Source organism: Canis aureus, chromosome 23 (genome assembly GCF_053574225.1).
Source record: "Canis aureus isolate CA01 chromosome 23, VMU_Caureus_v.1.0, whole genome shotgun sequence".
Classification (NCBI taxonomy): Eukaryota; Metazoa; Chordata; class Mammalia; order Carnivora; family Canidae; genus Canis; species Canis aureus.
The window spans coordinates 26,057,512-26,080,974 of NC_135633.1; the positions used below are offsets into that span (position 1 = coordinate 26,057,512).

Consider the following 23,463-nt stretch of genomic DNA (forward strand, 5'->3'; position numbering starts at 1 on the left):
CAGAAGGAAAGACAGAACTGAAAACACGGTCTGTCGCTGATTTAGAAAAAGAGTTCCTGCTGGGGAGGACACTAGGCATGAAGCTTTGGCTCACCTGCGCCATCTGGGAAGGACCTGTGTTCCTTCTCAGCCACACCACTTATTAGTCACCTGACATTGTCAAGTCCATGCCTTGGTTTCTTCACCTATAAAATGAGAATATCTTCCTCATGGGGTTTGTTGAAAGGATTAAATGGAAACACATGCAAAGCCTTAGCCCAGGAGGTGTGGGTACTTCATTGTGGCTTATCAGCATTATCATTTGCATCATTTTCATTGCCAACACTAGGACTGGCTGGAGACCCTCCAGGCTGGAAGGACCCCTTTGCTCCAGGGACTACTGACCTGGGTCAAAGGTGGGAGACCAGAAGAGAGAAGTGATGTCTAAGTCAGGAGCCCGGCTAGATGTGCTGTGTTCCCCTAAGCAAGTCCCTGCCCTCTCTGACTCTCAATCAATAAATGAACCCTCAGCCAATAAAAGACCCAAAGTCCCCAGCTCTGGAGCTCATGTTTGCAAGAGAATCCACCCCCCCACCTACCCCATTGGAGATTAGTGACTTGTGTCACTGGAAGCTGGGATGCAAATACAGATGGTCAGGGTGGGTTCTTGGGCTGGTATGAGCTGGGGGTGGGTGCCAGCACAAGGCTCATCTCCTTAGAGCTGCTTGGCAGTTCCTAGGGGACTATGGGGGGCCCCTAGGAGGAAGGCTGTGCCCACCCAGGCTGTGTTGCCATGACGCTGGTCTCCATGGTGCCAGGCACACAGCCCTCTCCTTGTCCAGGAGGGACCGGAAGTGACAGGATCTGGAGGCTCGGGCCCTTGGGTCCCCTCAGCCTGTCCCTCTGTCTCCATCAGCCCCCCTGAGATCCCCTTCCTGAGGGCCTCAGGAAGGAGGGCAAGGAGGAAGCGTGGTTTCTACCTCTTTTGACAAGAGTACTTCAAATGACTGAGGCGCAGGGAGAGACAGGGGTACAGAAAAGTGAAGGATTGAGAAGCTGAGGAGACAGACGGAGGGAAGAAGGGTGGGAAGGAGGACGCTGTAGTCAGGGAGTGGGATGTGCCTCCCAGGCTGACAAGTGGTGGGAGGGCTGTCCAGCCCATCTCTTTGGTCTCAGTGTTTTGAGGTGTTTGGTGGTGGGAGGACCGAGTGGAGGAGGAGGAGGAGCAGGGTGGGGGCAATTTTCCTAGAGAGCTTTATTGTGGGGGCGTTCAGACACGTGCCATATGTGTGTGTCTGCGCATCTGGAAGCGCAGGCTGAGGTGTGCAGGCACCACATGTGTACAGGGCATGAGTGTGTGTGTATGTGTGTGTGTGTATAGCATGTGTGCGCCTGTGCCACTGTGTCTCCAGGGTGATAAATACAGCAGTAGGAGCTGTAACCAGGGCAGAGAAAGTACGGAAATTTCCACAAGCTGAGAGTGGCATGGGAGAGGGCACACGTTAGGGCTGGAGCAGCTTGGGCTGCTGACCAGGGCACCCTGATCTGGTAGCTCTTCCCTAGCTGGGGGCAAGTGACCTGGGCATATACACACGGTATAGAGGAACAATACAGAAGAGCTTCCTGAAGGAAGTGTCATACTGGAGGAGAGGTTGGGAGGTTCATGTCAGTCGTACTTATGTGTATATGTGAGACAGACATTCCCCAGATTAAGGCCTGGATCACACTTTGGCCACAAAGCTAGCTAAAGGAATAGGAATTATTCTTGTTCTGGTGGGGGAAGACCCCAAGGAGCCCATTTGACTGGGATGTGGTTACATTTAAGAGACAGGAAAGGCAAAACCCCAACACTAGAGGCATGGGCGACAGGCCCCGGGGCACTAAGATGCACTCACAAGTGGCTGCTCACTGCAGGGTCACGTCACCTTGGCCCTGGTTCATGCTGGTCCCTCTTCTGAAGATACCTTGCCCTCTTCACTCCACCTGCAGAAATCTGCTTATCTTTGTAGTCTCGTCTCCTTCTGTGGAGGCTTTCCTGATCGATACCCCTACCACAAGGGCTTCCCCACCCCCAGCACTTACTTATCTGCTTCCCCTCAGTGTCCAGTAAAGCTCTGCCCACAGTAGGGTTGAAGAAGTGCTTGTTGAAGTAAAATATATTGGGCCTGGAGAAGACTCTGGATGCTATGTCTCCCCAGACATGATTGGGAAGGGGATTGTCAAGGGACAGTGCTAGGTACTTCACACTTATTAGCTCATTTAATCCTCCCATTAGTAGGTACTATTAATATCTCCAAAGTAGATGAGAACAGGGAGGATCAGAGACCTCAGGATGTCAGCCAAGGCTCCAGAGCTTATAGATGCGAGTGTCGGCATCTGCCCAGCTGGCTTTCACACCCATGTTTTTCCAAAACAGTGAGCTGTGGGCAGGGGGCTCGGGAGCCACCGGAGCATGGGACCAGATAAGAAGGCCTTAGCTCCAGGCCCCCTTCCAATCCCTTGGTTCTGGGGGAAGGAGGAGGCAGGGCCCATCTTCCTCATCAATTTCCTGCAGAACCAGGGGTCTCCCGAGGCCCAGAGGCCCTCAAAGCCTGCTGAACACTTTGCAGTCTGGGCAGGTTGAGCAGGAAGGAGGTGGCAGAAAGAGAGAGAGAGAGAGAGAGAGAGAGAGAGAGAAAGGCATCCCTCCTGCATCACCCAGCCCTCCCCCACTTCCCTCCTTCCTCTCTATCCCCAGATCCCCAGTGCCCTCACCACCCAGGCTGATTTGCCACAGCCTTCTCTCCCAGGGCTCAATGTGGTCCCCTGTGATCAGGCCCAGACTTGGGTCATCCGGTCCTTCTCTCCCAATACCTCAATCCACCCCCAGCCCAGCTTGCACTCATCCCTACCACGTGTACCTGGCAAGGCTTCCAGGTTTCAGGGCCATCTTGGGGGCACCTCCTCCTCCAGAAAGCCTCCTTCCTCTCCAAGAGCTGCTCACCACCTCTCAGCAGGTCCAGCTCGAGGCTCCTCACACATCCATCTCTCCCCATCCCCCTCTCTGCTCCCACCAACCCAACCTCAAATAATATGTGAATAAACCACTCAGGGTCCCAAGAGGCCCCATTTCTAGTAGTCCTTGTCACCAAGACCAGTAGAACCTCCTGCCCTAATCCACTCATCCTACTGTTGTCATTGCCATAATTCATTCAGGTTGAGGCCTGGAGGCTCCTGTTGTAATGTCATCCCTGGTCCCAAGGGAAAGCACTTTAAGTTATCATTAACTCCTTCCCCAGGGGATATAAGGGGCCAATTTTAAGTAAAGAGAGCACAGTTGACATCAGGAGGGATATGGAGGTGGGAGTCCCCCTCCCCCAAAAGTGGGATAGTAGAACTGATCTCAGTTCTGATTCAGGAGAGCTCTGTGACCTTGAGCAACTCACCTCCCTTCTCTGAGCTCTTCTTCCTCTGTAAGGAGGAGACAGTGCAGAGAGCACAGGGGCTCTGAGCCACAGTGGATACTTAGAAAAAGGCTGTTCTCTCCACCTGGCTCCTAGATCCTGGGAGTCCAAAGCACTTGGTGTTGCCTTCCAGAATATCACTAGCCTTGGAGTCAAAGGCAGGGCCAGGTCCCACCCCACACTCTAACAGAACAAGGCCTGGTCCAGGACAGCCACACCGGGGCCTCCAGAACCTGTTCTGGGACCCGCTACGTTGAGCTATCCGTGGCTGCCCCCTGGTGGCCCATTTCAGTCACTGCAACCAATCCCTGAGCCAGGGCCAGGACACTGGCAGCCTAGCACTGGGGCATTTCCGGTCTCATCCACCCTTTCTGGGCCTCAGAACTAGCTGGTCAGTCCAAGGTCAGATCCAGGGAAGAATTCCAGCCCCTGAGCACTTGGACAACAATCTCGTCCTAGCTGCAGGCAGAGTGGTCAGACTTTCAATCTGTCAGCCTAGCTTGGTGCACCCCACCCAGGGCAGGGTAAGCGTGGGAGATGCAGGGGCATAGCCCCAGCCTGTGAAGCTGGCCAGGAAACCCATTCCGCTCTGGCATCCATCTCCCCTTCTCAAGAGACCGGAACAAGGAACCTGGAGTTCAGGTCCCTCAAGACCCCATCCACACAGGGGCCTGCCCCAGGGCAGGATCACATGAATCACAGGTCACGTGACCTATCTCCACCCCACCCCCCCTTTGCCCAGCCCCTACTGGCTGAGGCTAAGGTTGGGAGGTCAGCCCTTCTGCCTGCTGGGCCCCTGGAGAGAGGCCATAATGAGGCTCTAGGCAGAAGGAGGAATGTGGTGTCTGGCACCTTCCCAGGGAGTCCCAAATCGGTCTCTAAACAGCTCGTTATCTTCCCCACTTGCCAGGGCCTCGTCTTGTAGGAGACAAGTAGGCAGTGCCCAGTGAGGGCAGCTTCCTGGTGTAAGGTAGGGCCAATCTCTGGAAGGGCATGCATAGGGACCAAGGGACACCTGAGGTTCTTCTTCCTAACTTAATAGAGCTCCTGTGACTCTGTGTCTCAGAGTGGCTGGTGAGGGGCTGCCCTGAGCCACTCACATGCTACACCTAGGCCCTGGCCCAGACTTTAAACTGCAGCAGGGAAAGGGGCTCGCTCCAGCTGGGGTTTGTCTTGGCCGGGGTCAGGAGCAAGTGGCTAAGCAGCTGAAGGCCCAGGTCCCCCCACCTTCACGGAACTAGGCACTCACTCACCTCTGGGCCTCCTGAACTCCTGTCCCCTCCTATACCAGGACACCTAAAATCCCCAACCAATCACAGGCCTCAGCAACATAGGATAAAATATACAGATATATTTATATTATCAAAAGGCCCCCAAAGTGGGGAAGGGACACCAGGCAGCCTGGGCCCTCGCAGTCTGCCTAGACTGGAAGGGGTTCCTGAAGTCCCCCCGGGCCCAGCTCTAGGCTCCGGAGAAACTTACCCAAGAGCTCCTCCCCATCCCAGCTAGGTGTTCCTGTAGAGCATCCACTCTTTGCTGTTCTGGACTTTGTGACAAGGGGGTGGGCTCCCTTCCAGCGGGGGCCCCAGGGCCTTGGGCCTCTGCAAGGATGGTGGTCCTCTAGAGTTCCCCATTGACGCCCATCCCATGTCTCCAACCCCTCAAACTCAGGGTGGGTGACCCTGGAGAGGGAGCAGGCCAGGCCAGGAGGGCTGAGCACCTGGACAGAGCAGATGAGGTGTTCCTCCCTCAGGCAGACCCTGCTGCCACCCCCCTGCAACTTCCAGGCCAGGGAACCCCATGCTGCAGTCAGGATGTGGGATGTTGGGGGAGGGGGCTGCGGCTTCCTCATGCGCCCCCTGCTGGTTCACACCAGGCACGTAGGGCGTGAGGGTGTCTGAACAGGAAAGCTTCATGGCGGCAGAGTCCCAGCGGCAGGGGCTGGCTCCTGCGCTCAGACGTTGCGGAGGAGCTGTGGGAAGGCACAGAAGCCCAGACTCCATAAGCACCCTGTGAACATTCACAGGGGCCAAAGGGGCCCTGCCGAGGCTTCTACGGCTATTCTGTAATGCTGGCCTGGGAAGGCTCAGGTCAGCTGGGGTCCCCAGGGCAGGGCAGAGAGGGGGCTCCTCCAACAGAGCCTGCCAGGATTGGTTGGAGGATGGAGGGAGGGGGCCAGAGGGCAATCAGGAGAGGTGGAAGGAGGACCCCCTCCAGGTCCCAGCCCCCTGCCCACAGGGATGGAAAGCCACTCACAGAAAGGGGGTCTGCGGTGAAGGCAGCCACACTCCGGCGCATTTCGTTCTCACTGCCACGCAGGGGGATCAATGACACGCTGCCCAGCCGGACTTCAGGCACAGCCCGGGACACACGGGAGGGCTCCGAGGGCCACACCAGGCCGTCATGCTGGGGAGCAGGTGAGAAGAGGGCACTCAGCTCACCCGGACACTCAGCTCCAGATCCACCCACCCTTCCCAGAAATGTCTCCGGCTATGATCTGAGGTGACACCCTCAGCTTTGATCCCAGCCAATGTGAGAAGCAGCTGTTAGGAGAACATGACTGTATCCCTGGCAAAACCCAGCCAGTTATGTTACTCAACAACTCCTACCTCCAGGTCCACTGACAAACTGCTCCAAGAATCTGACACCAAGAAAACAGTTCTAGAGGAACATGTGTGTGCCTTTCACCAGGAACCCAGAAAACCATAGAATCCACCTGTTTCCCTTTAGGCTTGACTACCAGAAAGCTCAGGGCTCAAAGGACTCAGCCCAGGACCCCAGTACAGTGCTGTCTCCCTTTTCCCTAAACCATTCTGAACTCTCATTTAAAATCGATTGGCTTGAGCCCACCCCCTCCCTGCTCCTCCCCCGGCCCTGCTCTGGCTCCGAGCCCTTGCTAGCTTGCTCCCACCTGGCCCACTGCAGCAGCCACCTTACCCACCCCATCTGTCCTCCTCTGTGCGCCGCATCCAGAAAGAGCCCTCTCAGACACCAACCTGCACACCACTTTCTTGCTTCAAACTGCTGACTAGGTCAAATTCAGCTTTCTTGGAATGGCCTTCAAGACTCTGAGATCTGGCTCCTGACTCCCTTTCCAGTGTCAACTTCTGGCACTCCTGGCTTCTCTCTTTACACCCCATTGGGCAAGCTGTAGTTCTCTTACCATGCCTCTGCATAAACTGTTCCTTCCGCCTAGAAGCCACTACCCCCACCCTCACTGCCTTTGCTTGGTGAAGGCTTTTTGTCATCCTCAGACTTAGCCTGTGACACCCCCTCCTTGTTGCCTTCTCCACCCACCCACCGCTCCCCCAGGTAGGGTCCCCGGGCTTTTCTCTGTCTCCATACACTGATCACACCGGGCCATGTAACAGGCCACGTCTAGATCTGTTTTCCTTTCTACCTGGGGAGTGCCTGAGGGCAGGGGTCTGCGTCCTCTGTCTCTAGCACATCTGGCTTGGGGCTGGAGGAGATAGGACTTTAGGCAGGGTTTACTGAGTAAATGAGCAAGCGAATGATTTAAAAGCAACTCAAAATCTCCTTGAAGCAACTAGTGGCCTTTATGGTGAAGAAATAAACACACCCATTCTCCACGATGGAAGCCTCCTAGGACCCCACCCTCCACCTGGTACCTGCACAAAGAGGAAGGTGGCAAACCACTCCCGGAGCTCCGTCTGCGTCTCACAGCACAGGTACCTGCGGGGTAGGACATACATCGGGATGCTGCCAAGGCTGAGCAGGGAACACCCTGCCTGTCTTCCCAGCCCAGAGTCTCCAGGCAGGGCACAGATGTGGCCAGTGAAGGGACCCAACCAGAGGGGACACACAACCATCTCTCCTCAGCCTGGGGTCTCAGGCCAGTGCCCTCACTTACCACTGCTGCTTCTCATGCTTCTCCGTCTCATGCACCACTGTGAAGCCCCAGCTGCAGAGGAGGGGCAGGTGGAGTCACATAGCATCCCCCAGAGGCCTCCCAGCCTAGGTGCCCAGGACAGAGGACAGAGCCCAGAGGCCCAGGCCAGAGCCAGGGGGCAGAGTTCAGGGCCTTCTTGCAAGCAGACACATTCTGGCCACTGTGTCTTCTTCTCAGCCCACACCAGCCCCCCAGGCCCCTGGCTCCCCATCCCATCCCCGCTTCCCCCAGGCCTGCCCTAGTCCCTGAGAGACAACCAGGCCCAGTCCACAGAGGAGAGGAGAAAGTTAGAAAACCAGGTCTGACGACTGCAATTAATAACAATAATAGTGACTATGTATCACTTTTCATCTCAAAAGCATACAACCACCCTCTGAAACAGGTGTACCATTATTTTCCACATTCCACGGATGTAGGAAGTGAGGCACAGAAAGGTCCCAGAGGTAGTCAGTGATGGGATTTCAATCCAGGCCAGTGGTTCTCAAAACCTGACCAAGCATTAGAGTCCCCTAGATGGCTTGTCCCACACAGACTGCTGGCCCCACTCCTCAGGACCCATGACTCAGCAGGTCTGGGGTGGGACCAAGAATCTGGGCTGTTGACGTTTCCTGGTGGTGCCACTGCTGCTGGTCTGGGAGACCACACCTTCAGAACTATGGTACCAACCCCTTGTCAAGTTCAAAGCTCCGGCTGTGCTGCCTCCACCTACCCACCCAAACCATTATGAGCTCCCCCAGGCCTCAGCCCCAGCTCACCACGTGGGTGGCCGGAGTTTCTTCTTCACTCCCAGGTAGACTTTGAGACTCCTGACAGGCCACTCCTTCTCAGGCCGGTGACTCTGGGGTGCAGGAGGGCAGAAGGATGGCATTTCAGTCAGCCAGGGCAGGAATTGGGGTGATGGGGCACCTCCCTCCTCCCTAGCCCCCTTTGCATCCCAGCACAGGGAACCTCCTTCAGGAAGCCTTCCTGACCAAGCCCTTCCTGTTCACCATCCAGCCCAACTAAGCCCCCCAGGCTTCTCTCCCTGCAGCAGCATCAGACAGTCAACCCTCAGTCCCCGAGGCAGCGGCCATTCCAGCAGAACGACACAGGGCAGTGATTCTCAGGCCCTCCCTGATGTCCTGCAAACTGGAGAACTGACTTGCAGCATTGGCTGAACCAGTGGAGGGAGAAGTCTGCACATCACCCTCTGGTACCAAACCCAATGAGCGCATATGATCTGAGAGCCTCAGCTGGCTGCTTGGGTCTGTTTGTCTCCAGTTATTTACTCCTCATCCCTCTCCACCCCACGGAGGCTCCAGGGTTGACCGTGTGAACAGAAGACTTGTGGGGTGAGCAGTTACTAGCTCTTTGGTTCCACAAGGGGAAGGCTGATGACTCAAGCTGAAGCAGAACGGCTGTTTGGTAGACCAAAGGAAAAACTTTCCAGTGGTCTAGGGTCAGGAAGCAAGAGGCCGATATACTAGGGAGGGGCACCAGAGCACTCACAAGCACACCTCTGGCCCCTACCTCTGCATATGGGTCTGGGCTCAGAAGGCACAGGTTGGCTCCGAGGCAGAGGTATGGGAGCAGTGGCCCCCCGGGCAGAGGCTGATTGGAGGTCAAGCTAATGAGCCTTCTACCTGCTTCGGGAGCCACCTGCTCAAAGCCCTGCCCCCACCAGGCCCCCCAGGCACCAGGTGGGCACCAAGGCGGATGGTAGGGGAAGGGGACTCACTTACAACCAACACTGGGCATCAAATATTGAGCCACCTCCACCCTGTCCCCACCATTGCTCCCAGCCACCCCCAGGCATGGCTCCTCAACAGGAACAAAAAGAAGGGACTAGAGGATGGCCAGGGAAGTGGAAAGGTCCGGGGATTGGTAGACTCCCTGGGAGGTTACAAAAGGATGGGCTGCCTTGGGATTAGTGGAGATTTGGCTGCTGTCACAGGAGATGTAGTTTAAGAGGACTTACTAGGGACCTTTTGCCCTGTTTTAACCATGACCCTCCCTGACAACCAAGGCTCTGATGAGGGAGCCCTATGTCTCCTGCACATAGCACCTGACTTGACAATGGCCATATGCCCAAGAGGGCTGGAGCAAACGGGGGTGCAGGCAGAGAGGAAACAGGGCAGTGGGATGGGCAATCAGGCTGCAGATATAGGGCAAACGAGGTGTGGGTGAACACAAAGGGGAGGCAAACCTCCATGAGAGCAGGGAAGAAGCCAGGCCGAGAGCACTGAAGAAGTCAGACAACAGGTTGGAGGGAGTCAGGTGGAGTGGGAATGAAAAGACTTGAGACTTAGGAGGTTGTGAAAAAAATTGGTCTGCCGGGGTGGGCGGGGGGAGCCTGTGTGGCTCAGTGGTTGAGCATCTGCCTTTGGCTCAGGGCATGATCCTGGGGTCCTGGGATAGAGTCCTACATCGGGCTGCCAATAGGGAGCCTGCTTTTCCCTCTGCCTATGTCTCTGCCTCTCTCTGTGCGTCTCTCATAAATAAAAAAAATAAAATCTTAAAAAAAAAAAAAAAAGAAAAGAAAAGAAATTAGTCTGCGGGTCTGGAGAACAGTAGGCTCCAGGCATGACAGGAGAAAGGACTCAGTAGGAGAAAAACTAGGTTGCAAGTATGGAAAGCAGGAGACTGACAGAATGGAAAGCAGGCTGAGGTGCTGGAAGAAGCTGAGCTGTGGGTGCCAGGGAAAGAGAACTAGAAGCAAGGGGTAGAGTGAGTTGACAGTGGAAGGAACAGCCTCGTGGGTGTGACATAGGAACGACAAGACAGTTCCAGGCAGGGCGTGGAGAGAATTGTGGGAATCAAGGAATTCAAACCAGTGTGTGACTCCCTGAGAACTAGAAAAAACAATCCTCAGACCTCCATTTCCTCAGGCCCTGGAGTGTGCGGCGTATGCATGGTAGGTGTGTGACAGGAGTGTGGCTGAGACGCGGAGGGGACGTCTATCATTGTAGGACTTTGTTTCTACTCAAACAGCTCGTGTTTCCAGCATTTCTAAGGTATGAAGTCACTGGAAGAGAATAAAGTTCACCCTTTGATGCTCAAAGACCTCTGCTGGAACCAAGCTTTTTCTAGAATGTGCCTTTCCTAGGTGCCTCAAGGTCTTTAACAACAGAAGATGCCCAGGACTAGGCTTGGGTGTCTGCATATCCTGAACTGCCGGCTGTTGTCCCAATTTCTGTCTGTTGCTCCATAAACCAGCAAACAGCAGAACTACCAACACCTCGGTAGCCAAACCACACCCTTCTGGAGCTTCTGTCAGAGAATACTACTTGGCGCTGCACAGATCAGCCTGGCTCCTGAGTCCTTGATTCCTGTACTTCAAGGAATAGAACCTGAACTCTGAGGCTAACAAATCTGGGTTTGAATCCCAGGCTATTCCACCTAGAGACTGCCTTAGGCAAGTCACTTGAAGCTTGTTTTTTCGCCTGTGAAATGGGCACAATATCTCTCCTCACAGGACAATAGTGAGATTACATGTCCTAGTATCTGGAGGGCTGGGCACCAAACCTAGCTTGATAAACATTAGATTAGATCTTTTTCCTTTTTCTAGTTCCCCTGCCTTCTCCCCTCCATGCTAAGGGATCAGCTGCTGCTTTTCCAGGTGCCTCAGCCATCTTCTTCCCCTCTGCCCACACTGATGGTCTTGCTCTGCTCCAAGGGGCCTAAGCAACCCTATAAAGAGACGGTCAGGGAAGTAACATCCCAGAACCAAGGGAGACTGAGTGGAGGGGTAAACAGACCCAGAAGTAAGTAATCATAGAGGGAAGCAAAGGAGAGAAGAAGAGGCATTCCCTACAAGGGTCTGTAGGAGCCCAGGCTGCATTAACAGATGTATAATGTGCAAAGAGAGGGAGGTGAGGATCCTGCTCTATTTGCTCTGCTCCCTCCATGGCAGCTAGGCCTATCCAGTGTCCTCAGGAGAGGCGAGGGGCAGGAAGGGCTAGAGGCACCGGTGGGGCCAGCTATGGGAGCTCAGGCTAGAACCCTGGGCATGGAAACATTTCTGCTGCCCATCTCTGCAGGGCATCTATGCTTTGTGGCCCCTACAGCATAGCTGGGACCCACAGAGGCATCACAGGAGGCAGATTCTTAGCTGAACTTGAGCAAGGGCCTTCTCCCAGGCAGAACTATCCCTCACTGGATAGGGCAGTCCTGAAGAAGGAGTAGATAAGCTCCCCTCCCAGAGCTGTGCACATAAGGGCTGGCGAGCATCCAGGGAAGCTGAGCAGGAACTCCTACCACAGGCAGGATTGTATCATAAGCCTATGTAGTCCCACCCTGGCCTTTTAGGATCAGGGCAGTAGCACAGACATTCTGATAGTCTTGAAACTATCTCTCCAGGCTGGGAAGAGGATGGCTCCAGGGGTGGCAGGATATGAGGGTCAGAGCACTAATTCAAACCTAGGGGCCTTTGTTACTGGCTCTACAGCCTCTATACCGAGTCCTTTGGAAAACTGTAAAGCATCACACTGATGGGGGTTCTGCCTTGGGGAAAGCACTGTGGGGCAGGGTTGGGGATGGAGGTGGGAGCCAGTGCTGACTGGCAAGGGATCAGGGAACCATGCCTGGGGACAGCCAAGAGCTCTGGCTGTGTCCCCAGGCTCCCACCAGGCTCACTTGGCCCCCAGGCGGTGTAAGGAAGCTGGCAGTTGGCTCATAGCTACTCACGGTCTCAGGGGCCCCGCTCCACGGCCTCTGGCTCTGTTTGATAGAGGATCAGGGTTATGGAGGAAGGAGGTCCAGGTCCAGAGCCCGGACAGTGTATGCAGTGGTGCATGCCGGGATGTGGCAGGTTTGTAAAAAAGGGGACAAGGGGCCAAGATCTGGGAGGACACCAGGCATGTGGACAGAGTGGGCATGGAGGAGATACAACCTGTGAAGTGGCGAGGCATGTGTGGGCCACAGGTGGGAGCTGTGGGGGCTGTCATGATGTAGCATGTTCTTGTGGGTGCCGTGACAAGGCCCAGGCACAGGTGAGGCGGCATGAGCTTGATGTGATAGCATCCAGGTACTAGAGCCTGGTGGGGCTACAGGGCACAGAAGAGTGGCCGCCAAGGGCCACGGCAGAGGCTCCCGGAGAGTCTATAGCTCTCCGCCACCACTGTGCCATCCCAAGACCCCACGACGGGGATGTTCCCACTGGCAGACTCTGGCAGATGTTAGTGAATGCGTATGTGAGCACACTTGTGTGCCAGTGCTCATTGCAGGGCAGGAGCCATTGGGGTCACTTACCCGGATCTCCTTGTAGAGCCGCAGGCAGCTGCTGTTGAGGATGAAGTATCGATCGTGAAAGCCACCTGAGGGCAGGCCCAGGCCCAGGAGGCTACGGTCTTCGCGGAACTTCATCATGCCGTGCTTGGTGTCGCCCACGTGGCTGGCTGGGGGAAGAATGGAGTGGACATGGGCTGCCCCGACCCCCCTGCCCGGGGACAGACACCCGGGAAGGGTCCCAGGATGAAGGAGGCTGCCCCAGCCTATCCTGGCCACCAATGAGCCCCGTACCACCAGTTCCCACCCAGTCTCTGAAAGAAGGGACCTGCTTGCCTGCCCAGCCCTATGGGCCCCGCCCACCGGGGGCCACCACCTACCGAGGTACAGCAGCATGGCATCCATGGACTGCTGCTTCTTCACCACCAGGTAGCTGTCTGTACCCAGCCCGTGCAAGATGGGCAGCACCTTCTCCGAAAAGTGCAGGGGGCGCTCTGGGGAGAGGTCACACCTGCTGTTACCACCTGCTGTGGCCTTATAGCACCGAGGGCTGGCACGCACACATGTCACCTACTCTCCCAAGGCCTACCAGCAGCACAACACACCACCAGCATGATCACCCTCTCCACACCCGAGCTTCAGGCTTGACACATCTGGCTAGGACCAAAGCTGCTCCAACCCACACGTCCGAAACCACGCCAGTGATCTTTCCTGTGTCAAAACACCACCCACCAAGCCATTCAAGCCAGAAACAAAGCCTCCCCATCTTCCCTCCATATGTCAAATCTCTTTGCTTCTGTCCATCGCTGTTGCCACACCTTTCTTTGCATGTTACCATTTCCCTTGGACTAATGCCGTGGCCTTCCATGTGGTCTCCAGTATGTGTCTCACTCCCTGCCCCCGCCTCTCCTTACCCAACAGCAATGAACAACCTCTCCAAAATCCCATCACTAACCCTTCAATGGCTTTGCATTGTGGTCAGGCCGCCTCTGCCTGAGTCTTCAGCCCCACCCTGTGACACAACCCCTTCACTGCCATCTCAAGCTCCTCGAAAGGATGATGTCCATGGCCACCACAGGCCTTTGCCTGTGCCACTCCCACTGCCTGGAGGCACTTTTCTCCTTTACCAAGTAACTCCTCTTTTTTACCTCCTAACACAGGGACTCCAAAGCCAGCAACCCTGTTACGAGCTCCAGGGGTTCTGTGGCCCTTTCCTGCACAGCAGTTATCACAGCCTTGGTTGTACAGCTCTCCCACCAATTACGGCACTGGTGTCAATTCCTGACCACACTAACTCCTATGAGCAGAGGGACTATGAGTCTGACTCCCCAGCCCAGCAAATAACAGGAAAACAAATGAACAGATGTACCCTCATCCACCACTGCTATTAAGACAACCCTTCGCCATAAAATGCCTTTACCACCCCCTTCACCACCATGACTCCCTCACAACCACCATCACAACCACCCTCACAACCACCACCCTACCCCGTGCCACCCCACCCCTCCTGCATGGCCATGACCACCTACTACTCCCTTCACCATTAATCCAATCATCAAATTCAGCATCACCACCCTTGCAAGCAACATCATCCTCACTGACACCAAGAAAGCATGGTATCGTAGCTGATACCACCTACCTCCTTCATCATCCTTTCCATCAACCACATTACAGCCATCACCTCAATCCCTGCCAGCATACTATCACCACCATCCCCAAGATGACAGTGTGACAGCAACATCAGTCATCCCAAACTCCCCTGACCACCACTGTCGCCACACTGGGGAGCAGGGGAGAACAGACTGGGGCTGCAGCCCAGACAAGAACAGACTGTGCCACATTCCGCACCAGTCTTGGTAGCCACCCACCTGCTTCCTCCCTCTCATTGACTTCAAAGCAGGTCCAGTAGTCCCTCTCCCTGATGCCCACATTCCTGCGATCCAGGATCTCCAGGGTGAGCTCCTCAGCTGTCATGGATGCCGGGATCTGCAGTGGCCGAGATGGAAGAGGTCAGCCTACCCTGTCCCGGCCTCTGCTCTGCCACAATTTCACTGTGTGATCCAAGGGCTGAGCCCACCTCTCAGGTCCTCTGGAGTCTTGGAGTGTTGGGGGAGTGTCTCCAAGGGGTCCTGAGTTACTGGGTGGGGAGGAGGCAAAGAGAGGCCCTGACACCAGCCAGATAAGGGTTCCAAACTAGGGGTCCCCCTTGGGATGGAAGCTTTGCTCCTCTGGTCACCTGAACCTATGCCTAGCCCAACCCGACTTTTCTGGTTCCTTGGCTTCCAGGTCCCCACCCCCCACCTTGATATGCTGTTCCGTGTCTGCCTTCTTCTCCTCCAGGTACACTGTGCAGATGAAGTCACCGGCATGCTGTGAGGAGACAGGGCTCAGCTAGCGATCCAAGGAGGATGTGCAGGTAGCTATTCTGAGCCCCCTACCCCCAGCCCTGTCTTTCACCTGGGTCCCACTGGCAGTGCCAGCCACCCGCATCTTCACAATGGCAGTGATCTCTTCCCGCTGCTTCCTCAGCTCCTCCTCATCCACCTGGGAGGGTGGGAGACACAGACAGATGATCACTGCCACCCAAGAGGCTCATCCCTGCCCTTCACTCCCCACTGGCTAGGGACGCACACTGAACACCACCACATAGTGGCTGATGAGGTCTTCCACCACACGGCCAGCCTTGTAGTCCTGCCCATCTGTCTGGAAGAGCGTGGGCCCAAACACAATAGCCAAGTTGTGTGTGTTCATCTGGTTTGTGTCTGAGAAGCACTGGACACTGGACAGGGGAAGACAGAAGTCAGACAGTCTTGAGTGAGAAGCCCAGTCCAGAACTGCCCCACTTTACCATCCCAGTTCCGAGCAGGTCCATGACTGGCCCCTGAAGAGAGGCCAGGGAAGGTCCTGGTTCAAGTGAACCACTAGTTAAGGGGAAGCAGGAATAGTCTTTCTGGCCATGTTTTGTATGCTGGAGAGGAATAGAGCTGGGAAGCTGGGAGATCTGGCCAAGGTCCCCTGGGTCCTAGCTGAAATCTCCTCTATTCCCCCCACCCTGTAGGAAGTAAGTTAGGAGACAAAGTGTCCAAGATCAGGGTATATCAAAAGTCAACATTCAGTTCCCAGGCCTACCTGGTTCTGAGGAGAGGGCAGTCAGCCAGGTTGGGAGTAGAAGAATCTTTTTCACCCCATCCCCCCAGAGTCATATAATAGTAATGTCCCTTACCAGTACAGGTGACTGATAAGTGCCTTCACTGTGGCGCGGTTGACTGGAGGCAGACGTGCCAGGAGTTCTCGATATCTGGAGACCTTCTCTTCCTCATCCTCAATCTCTGGGTGGGGAGAGATAGATCAGGTCAAGAAGCCCCACCCCTACCACCCCCAGCCATCTCCCCTGTCCCACCCCTCTGACAGCTCTGCCTCTCATCCTAGGGGCCGGTATTTCCTGGTTCTGTTTAGAGGGACAAAGGAAGGAGAAGCAGAGGGAGGGACAGGGAACTGGAGCTTGTCCCCTGGGGACATGCCTCGTCCAAGTGTCCAGAGCACAGCTGGGATGCGGAAGGAAGGGATAGGAGTGGTCAAGTCAGCAGCACTAGCCTGGGTCTCAGGCAGGGCGAGGACTGCGGGGGCCTACCTGAGGCATCCAGCCAGGCCAGGCGCTGGGCGCGAGTGAAGAGGCCATCAGGCAGGTCTCGCAGGAAGCGCTTGAGGGCTGAGGAGACATCATCCACATGCTGCTCCCCCTCCTTGAGGCGCACAGACCGGGCGTCCTGCCGCAGGCTCTCCAGCAGCCGCTGAGTCTTCGACGTCTGCCCACACTTACGGTAGATGCCCTCCGATGTCAGGCCTGGAGAAGGGTGGGACTGAGCCAGGGACAGGGCCTCGCAGGGCCTGAGGGGCCCTGGGAAGGCGGGGCTTGGCCTGGAGGGGGCGAGGCTCACCACACTGCGTGATGTAGTCCACACAGCGGTACACAATCACTGGGATATCGGAGTCTCCAAGCTGCTGCTCCGACAGCGTGTCCCCCGAGCTGGCAGCTGCTTTCTGGATGGCCCCCAGCCAGCCTGTGAAGTCCAGCCGCCGCTCGCCCTGGATGTACAGCGTCCTAGACCGGGGAACCGTCCGTTACTTGCGGACTTACCCAGGCGCCACCCCTCCTAAGCCTCTCCGACTGCCACAGGCTTCTCACCGCCCCTCAGGGAGTCCAGGGCTCACCTCCTTCGCTCCACCAGCACCAGCACTTGGTTCTCGCTGTCCCCTTGGACGGCTGTGGAGGGGCCGGTCAAGGTGAGGCCCTGTTCATGGTCCCCAACCGGCTCCCTCCTGAAGCTCTCTGGGTACATGCCTTCCCAGGACCCACCCACCCCCCAATACATGGAGTTGCTAAGCTATACCCCAAGGGCAGGAAAGGACAGAAAAGAGCAGGCTGGCTCCTTCTGGGCTGGCCAGGGTAGAGTTTAGACTTCCAGGGAGGGCTGGGGGCCTGGGAACCCAGGACAGGATGCCCTGAAAGTTAGGGGCCCAGGACTGGGTCCACGCACAAAGCTCCTGCAGTTTCCGAAGTTGTAGTGGCTCCTCGCAGGGTCCCTCTGGGAAGACAGCACGGAGCTCAGAGCCAGTGAGGGAGAACCAGCCCTCCTGGGCCCGCTGTAGGCTCAGGCCAGCTTTGTAGGGGAGGCGCCCAAGCCGCTCAAAATCCCGGGCGAGCAGATCTTCAGCCAGGGGAGGTATGAATGCCTGGTGGGGAGGCCAGGGGAAGGGGGAGGTAGCCAAGGAGGCTACATCAGCCAACAGCACTGCCTGCCCGGGACCCTCCAGCTCTTTGGCCTATGAGCACATGCCCACTTCCCACCCAGCTGCCACTTCTCTCTGCCCCAGGGCAGAATCCAGCACAGTTCAAGAACTCGGGTATCATGCCGCACTTCACGCCCAGAAGTGTCCTCCTCTGCAAAACGTTCCCAGATGCCTTCAGGGATGCCCCTGCTCTGCCTTCTGTTGCAGCACTGATTATAGTACTCTTGCTGTCTGGGCCCCCGTCTGTCTCCCCCACCAGCACTAAAGAGTGAGGACCAAGGCTGGTTCAGCTGGATTCCCACGGCTCAGAAGGCTGATCATCACAAGGCTCACAGATGATTGATCAGTGACCAAGTAAATAGGAATCTCAGGCTCTCACAGTACAGGGGACCCCATAGGGCACCTGGCTCTAGTCCCCAGAGCAGAACTCTGTAGCCTCCCTGCCTCCTTCCTCCAGAGCCAGGAGCTCACTCCCTCTGGAGTCAGCACTGACCATTCTAAAATGGCTCTGACTGCTATTCATCATTAAACATGTATTGAGCACCTATGGAGTGCAAGGCCCACAGCCCTTCTTCCACAGGTCTCCTAACCTCCCTGCTTAGGGACTGCAGGTAATGTCAGGCCCTTGGCCCAAAAAGCCTGCCTTATGACTGCTCCCTCCATTTGTGAGGTAGGGTAGCTGGGGTACATGGAAATAGCCAGGAGGTCATACTCCTCACACGGGTCCATTAACCCAGGCCTACCTTAGCAATGCACTTGACCCACTCACGAGCCAGCTCCGCACTCTCCAGCCCAAACAGGTACAGCCGCTCTCCCTCTGTGTACACCTCAAAGGTGTATTCAAAGCTGTAGATACAAAGGCCAGGATGTAGGCACTCCCAGCCCAGCCATGACCGACCCCATGCAACCCTGCCTCCAACCTCTGCCCATTGCCCTTGGCTCCCCTAAGAGGTGGTGGGAAAGCCCTAAACTAGGGCCTAAGGAGACCTGGCTCCAGTCTCAGGATGCTGTGTGACCCTGGGAAAGTTCTGCCCTTCTCTGGGCCTATTTCTGTTTCCTCAATGGGGGGCCGGACCTTATAGCAACAACAGTCTGTGATTTTGCCCCAGGGGTGCTCACCCGTGGGTGTCAGGAGGGGGCACTGCCAGGCACACAATCTCACTGGCCCGAATCTCTCCGTTGGGGGTCACTGCCCGCTCGTTCTCATAGTAGCTCAAGACCCCGTCGCTAAGGACACACCAGCGTCGGCTGAACTCTGGAGAGAAGTTGGGCAGGGGAGCCATGAGGGAGCCCCCGCCCTCCCCTGAAAACACTTCTGTATCCTCCCTGGGCTCCTACTCCCACCTGACCTATGTCCTCTTCACTCTAACTCAAAAGCTTCCCCCAGTTCCATCCTCCTTCCTGTAGCCCACCGCCCTAGCCCAGCCCACATCTTGCCCCTGGACCACTGCAATGACTTTTTCCTTGGTTCCTAGCTTCACTTCCAAGATTCAAAAGTGATCTAGGTAAAACCAGACTCCATTCTTCCTCTGCTCAAAACCTTTCCATGCCCCTGCCCTCAACCTTATCCTATATCCCTTAGACTGGTATTTAAGGCCCTGATGGGTCTGCCCCCACCCACCTCTCCAGCCATCTCTCGGATCACTCCTGGGCACCTCACCCTCCCCACTTTTGCTCACCTTGTTCCCTCCACCCATACCCTTCATCCTTCAATCCAGCCCATATGCCACAGGAAGCTTCCATGCCCCATCCACACTCCTATACTCCCCTACCAGTGGCACACATTGCTCTATACTCTGACTCCTCCTATAATGGCTCTCAGGAAAGTGACAAGATCCCATCAAGGAAAAGAAATGGGAATGTGGACCAGGAAAGGCAGGAGAAAGAGCAGAATGGCAAAGTCAGGCAGACTCCTATGGTTCACAGCCCTGAGCTTCACATTGGCTCAGAGCTTCCTGGCACCCAGGGCAAAAAGGATGACTCAGGCAGTTACATAAATGACATTATCAGGCACAGGGAGGTAGACTAGGGGCAGTGCCCCAGGGGCAGTGAGGTAGTGAACAGCAGAGTTCCAAAGAAATCTCTTTGGGTGCTAGAGGGCTTCACAGAGGGGTGCCAAGGATGCAGAGAGCAATGGTCTCAACAATATTCCCACAGCAGACACTGTCTCTTGTCCTGTCTGCAAGGATATGACATTTGTCCTCTGAGGGCAGTGTGTCCCAGAGCCTGTCCCCCAGGTTGGGCCCTTCCAGGAGCACCTGCCTCAGTTACTCTTCATCAGGCATTGTCTGCCAAGTGCCCTCTGTGCTAGGAGCTGTTCTAGGTGCTGGGACTACAGTGGTGGCCAAGAGGAGCTTATATTCCAGTGGGGCACAGAGAATCACCAGATACATCTATAAACAGACTAACCAATGTCAGATAAGTGGTGTGAAGTAGGGTAAAAGTAAGGTACATAGGGCATGCTATTTTGGATAAAATGACCATGGATGAAGTCTCTAAAGAGTAACATTTAAACAGAAACGGGTAGCCCTGGTGGCCCAGCAGTTTAGCGCCGCCTTTGGCCCAGGGTGTGATCCTGGAGACCAGGGATTGAGTCCCATGTTGGGCTCCCTGCACTGCATGGAGCCTGCTTCTCCCTCTGCCTGTGTCTCTGCCCCTCCCCCGTGTGTGTCTCATGAATAAATAAATAAAATCTTTAAAAAAGAGAGAAATATTTAAACAGAGACTGGACTGAAGTGAGGGACTGATTATGCAAATATTTCGCGGAAAAGTATTTTAGGCGAGGGGCAGAGCAAAAGCAAAGGCCCTGGTGGAAATGAATGTATGTCCTTGAGAAACACCAAGGAGGCCAGTACAGCTGCAGCAGAGTGAATGAGAGGAGAGGGATCACAGGTCATGGAGTGGGAGCGCCGATGTGCAGGTCCTTATAGGATGTGGGAAGGGCTGGACTGTACTGAGTTGGAGAGCAAGCAGAAGGCAGAGATGTCAAAGGGATGGAGCTCTAAGCTCAGCTCTGTCTGGTTCCAAATGCCAGATCCCCAGCACCCAGCAGGTACTCAATAAAGGCTTTTTTAGTCTAAAGGAATTCTAGCAGTGACTTGCTCTACAGTGCCATGCCCCATTCCCACTGCTATTGGCCCATGTATTAAGCATCTACTGTGTACCAGGGACTACATCCCGGAAGCCCTCTAGAATAACTCTGCCAGAGTACACTTGGCACCCTTAGGGGTCCACCAGCCCAGCCAGCCCTGGCTTCTCTGGCCCTGCCACCATGCCAGAATGTCATGGCAAGAACGGGGTCTGGCCCAGCACCCACCTTCCCGGGCACGGCGGTCCTGCAGCAGCTTGCCGGCAGAAGCGGTCTTGTAGAGAAAGCCACTGTGGCTCACAGTTGGCAAGACAACTGAGTAGTGCTTTTCCAGGGGCTTCATTGAATCCAGCCGAGGTACCTCTTTAGGGAAGGTGTTGGGGTGGGGCGGCGGGGAATGGCTGCTCATGCTTGCCATCCCAGGGTCTCCCCCACACCCCCACCTGGGTTGAGCATCCAAGCTTACATTCAAGTCACCAGCCCTCTATCACCCTCAGGCTTTCACTACCCAGTCCAGGGCTTTGCCCGTATCATTCTCTACCTCTCCCTACTTGTGCAAATTCCAAGGCCCAGCTCCAGTACCTCCCCTGCCAGGAAGCCCCCCTGACTCCCCAGCCCAGCCCACCCTACTCTCTCTGTTGAGGCATGGGGCAAGCACACTAGAATGAGGGGTCTTAGGCAGACTCATTAACAATCCCCAGAAAGAGGTTTGCCACAGATAATGCAGAGTCTAAGAAAGTAGCCTGGCTCCAGCCCTGCTCCTAGCAGTCCCAAAGCCCAAGCCAGCTGGGTGGTCTCCTGTGCCTCCCTGGACACCTGGGCTTGCTCCAGCCCAGCACACCCCACCCACCCATGGCCGTGAGCCGAGTTCTGGCCGCTGAGCTCCACCCTCCGTCCTGGGATATGGCCCCAGAGGCCAGCCCTGGGCCTTGACCAGCAGTGCTCACCCCCACGGTCCCCTCTCACCCATCCGGAGAGTGATAGCCAAATGGGACCCAGCCCCAGTCTGTGACAGAGCCCCACCCAGACAAAGCAGCAGACAGGGCTGCTGTTGTGGGTCACCCGCACACAGAGAAATGCAACCCCCACACAGCAACTCAGATACTCTGCAGCTACACAAACCCCAAATCCCTCAATGCTCCCAGGTGCGAGGAAACAGATCCACAGCAGGTGAGAGATGCACAGACATTGGCACACAGATGCCACCCTGAAGGCCCACACTGCAGGTCTGGGAGGGACCCACAAATCCAGAAAGGGATTTAGACAGACACAAAGAGACACACATATGAAGGGGAAGCCAGATGCACAAATGTACACTGACATGCAAACCCAAACATACCCCAAAATCACATACTGTTGTACCAGGGCCTCTCAAGGAGCTGCAATCACAGCTCGAGTGGTATTTATATCTGATCTAGCAGGGTGATACACAGCTTTTGGCAGACCCCCACCCAGCACCCCTTTCAAATGGCTAGACCATGGCAGCAGGGAGGTCCCATCCCTCGAGGTGGACGGTTCCACCGGCCACTCACCCGTGGTCCGGTTGTTCCGAAGAAATTCCATCTGCAGTGTCTGCCCTGCCTGCTCGGCAAGAGCCAGGGGTGTGGGAGCCTCAGGATCCCCTGAGAAGCAGTTGACCCCAGCCCCACAGCCCAGGAGAGCTTGGGTCTCAGCCAGGTCTGTGGTAGTGACTGCAGCACACAGAGCCTGGGAGGAGGAAAAAGGGGGAGGGAAGGGTCAGCTTAAGTAGGAGTGGGGGGCCGGCGGGAGAGGGGGTTTGGGGGAGGAGAGGAAGGAGTCACCCAAGTCTGGAGGCCCATTCTCAGGTTTAAAGAGAAGAGGCAGGAAGAAAAAGAGAGGAGAGGGGGAGAAAAGAGAAAGGCCAAGGGATTAGGAGGATGAGTAGGGGCTGCCCCCAAGAGGCTGGGGAGTCTCAGTGGCCCAGGGCTCACCCCTACTAGCAGCCCGTAGGACCCGTCGGCTGCCAAGCCTGTTCTCTAGAGGATCTCAAGCTCCTTCTGCCTTGTGGAAGGGCAGAGGGGGGTGCTTTGTAGCTAATTCCTCCCACATTTGAATTCCTCACCGCCTGCCCAGCCCTCCCGACCAATGGGAGCTGCTGCTCCTCCTAGCTGGCGGGCTAGACTGGGCTGGGCCGGGGGCTGGACGCCTGGGTTCCTGGGAGGTGGAGGCCTGGCTCCCACTGGGCTTCTAGCTGGCCTGAGCCTGCCTGGGTGGGGCTGCTTGGGGGAGGGGCTGAAGGCCAATCAGAGGTCACCAGTGGCATCCCCCTGCCTTGAAGCAAGCTACCCCCCACTCAGGCTGAGCCAGACCAGGGCCCAGGGCTTGGCTCCCAGCCTGTCAGGGCCTGGGGCCCATGTGAGGCCTCATCTTGAGTGGGGTGTGGATGGGGGTGGGTCAGAGCAGCCAGCTGTTTTTCATGAGCCTGACAGGAAATAGCATCCCCATCAAGTTCACTCCTTTTGGCAGGATTCACAAGGAGCAGGACGGTTTGGGAGACAGAGGAATCAGGAGGGGAGGGAGGCAGACAGATGCTGGAGATGTGGACTCAGCCCAAGGGTCAGGCCTGACTCCTCTTTGCTTTGCCCCAACTCTCCCTGTGGCTTGGGCAAGGCCCTTCCACTCCCCGGGCCTCCGTTTCCCCATTTGCCAACTCATTACAGTAAGCTGACGGAAGAGATAAGCTGAGGCAGAGAGAGCAATGAGGGGGGGGCAGAAAGAAAGTGGGTGGTCTCAAGGGGGTCCAGAGGCCCAGGCGCCCTGACCTTGTCCAGTTCCTCCTGGTTGCCAAAGAGCGGGTGGTAGCGGCGGTACTTGCCCTCACGGTATTTGGCCTCCAGGTGGCGCCGCCGGGCACCAGGCCCGCTGTTGGGCTGCAGAGCCTCACTGGGGGGCACGTTGGCCGCCCAGAAGCGGTTCCCAGGGCCATTGCCCAGCTGTAAGAAGAGCTGTGGGTGTGGGCAAGAGGTGAGACAGGCAGCCTATGGCCAGGGCCCTGTGTCTGGTAAAATCTTTGTTTTGAGGTTGTC

At 56.1% G+C, this 23,463-nt stretch overlaps 1 protein-coding gene across 5 annotated transcripts in view; it reads right to left on the minus strand.

Moving 5' to 3' along the window:
• Window positions 1–4,758: 4,758 nt before the first annotated feature.
• The window catches only part of ARAP1 (ArfGAP with RhoGAP domain, ankyrin repeat and PH domain 1), a 65,443-nt gene continuing 46,738 nt past the window's right edge, over window positions 4,759–23,463 (minus strand). For 4 of the 5 annotated variants that reach the window (XM_077866891.1, XM_077866892.1, XM_077866894.1 and 1 more), the window contains 22 exons: window positions 23,200–23,382; window positions 21,949–22,123; window positions 20,645–20,779; window positions 18,448–18,583; window positions 18,072–18,174; window positions 17,076–17,271; window positions 16,750–16,801; window positions 16,476–16,639; window positions 16,169–16,381; window positions 15,761–15,866; window positions 15,169–15,316; window positions 14,995–15,081; window positions 14,839–14,907; window positions 14,406–14,523; window positions 12,918–13,031; window positions 12,562–12,707; window positions 11,998–12,030; window positions 8,088–8,170; window positions 7,294–7,344; window positions 7,052–7,115; window positions 5,679–5,828; window positions 4,759–5,394 (listed from right to left, as the gene is read on the minus strand). In XM_077866891.1, the coding sequence (XP_077723017.1) occupies window positions 5,377–5,394; window positions 5,679–5,828; window positions 7,052–7,115; window positions 7,294–7,344; window positions 8,088–8,170; window positions 11,998–12,030; window positions 12,562–12,707; window positions 12,918–13,031; window positions 14,406–14,523; window positions 14,839–14,907; window positions 14,995–15,081; window positions 15,169–15,316; window positions 15,761–15,866; window positions 16,169–16,381; window positions 16,476–16,639; window positions 16,750–16,801; window positions 17,076–17,271; window positions 18,072–18,174; window positions 18,448–18,583; window positions 20,645–20,779; window positions 21,949–22,123; window positions 23,200–23,382 (2,544 nt within the window). In that variant the 3' untranslated portion in view covers window positions 4,759–5,376. The remainder of the gene's footprint in view (window positions 5,395–5,678; window positions 5,829–7,051; window positions 7,116–7,293; window positions 7,345–8,087; window positions 8,171–11,997; window positions 12,031–12,561; window positions 12,708–12,917; window positions 13,032–14,405; window positions 14,524–14,838; window positions 14,908–14,994; window positions 15,082–15,168; window positions 15,317–15,760; window positions 15,867–16,168; window positions 16,382–16,475; window positions 16,640–16,749; window positions 16,802–17,075; window positions 17,272–18,071; window positions 18,175–18,447; window positions 18,584–20,644; window positions 20,780–21,948; window positions 22,124–23,199; window positions 23,383–23,463) is intronic. The other variant, XM_077866893.1, reaches the window with a different exon arrangement.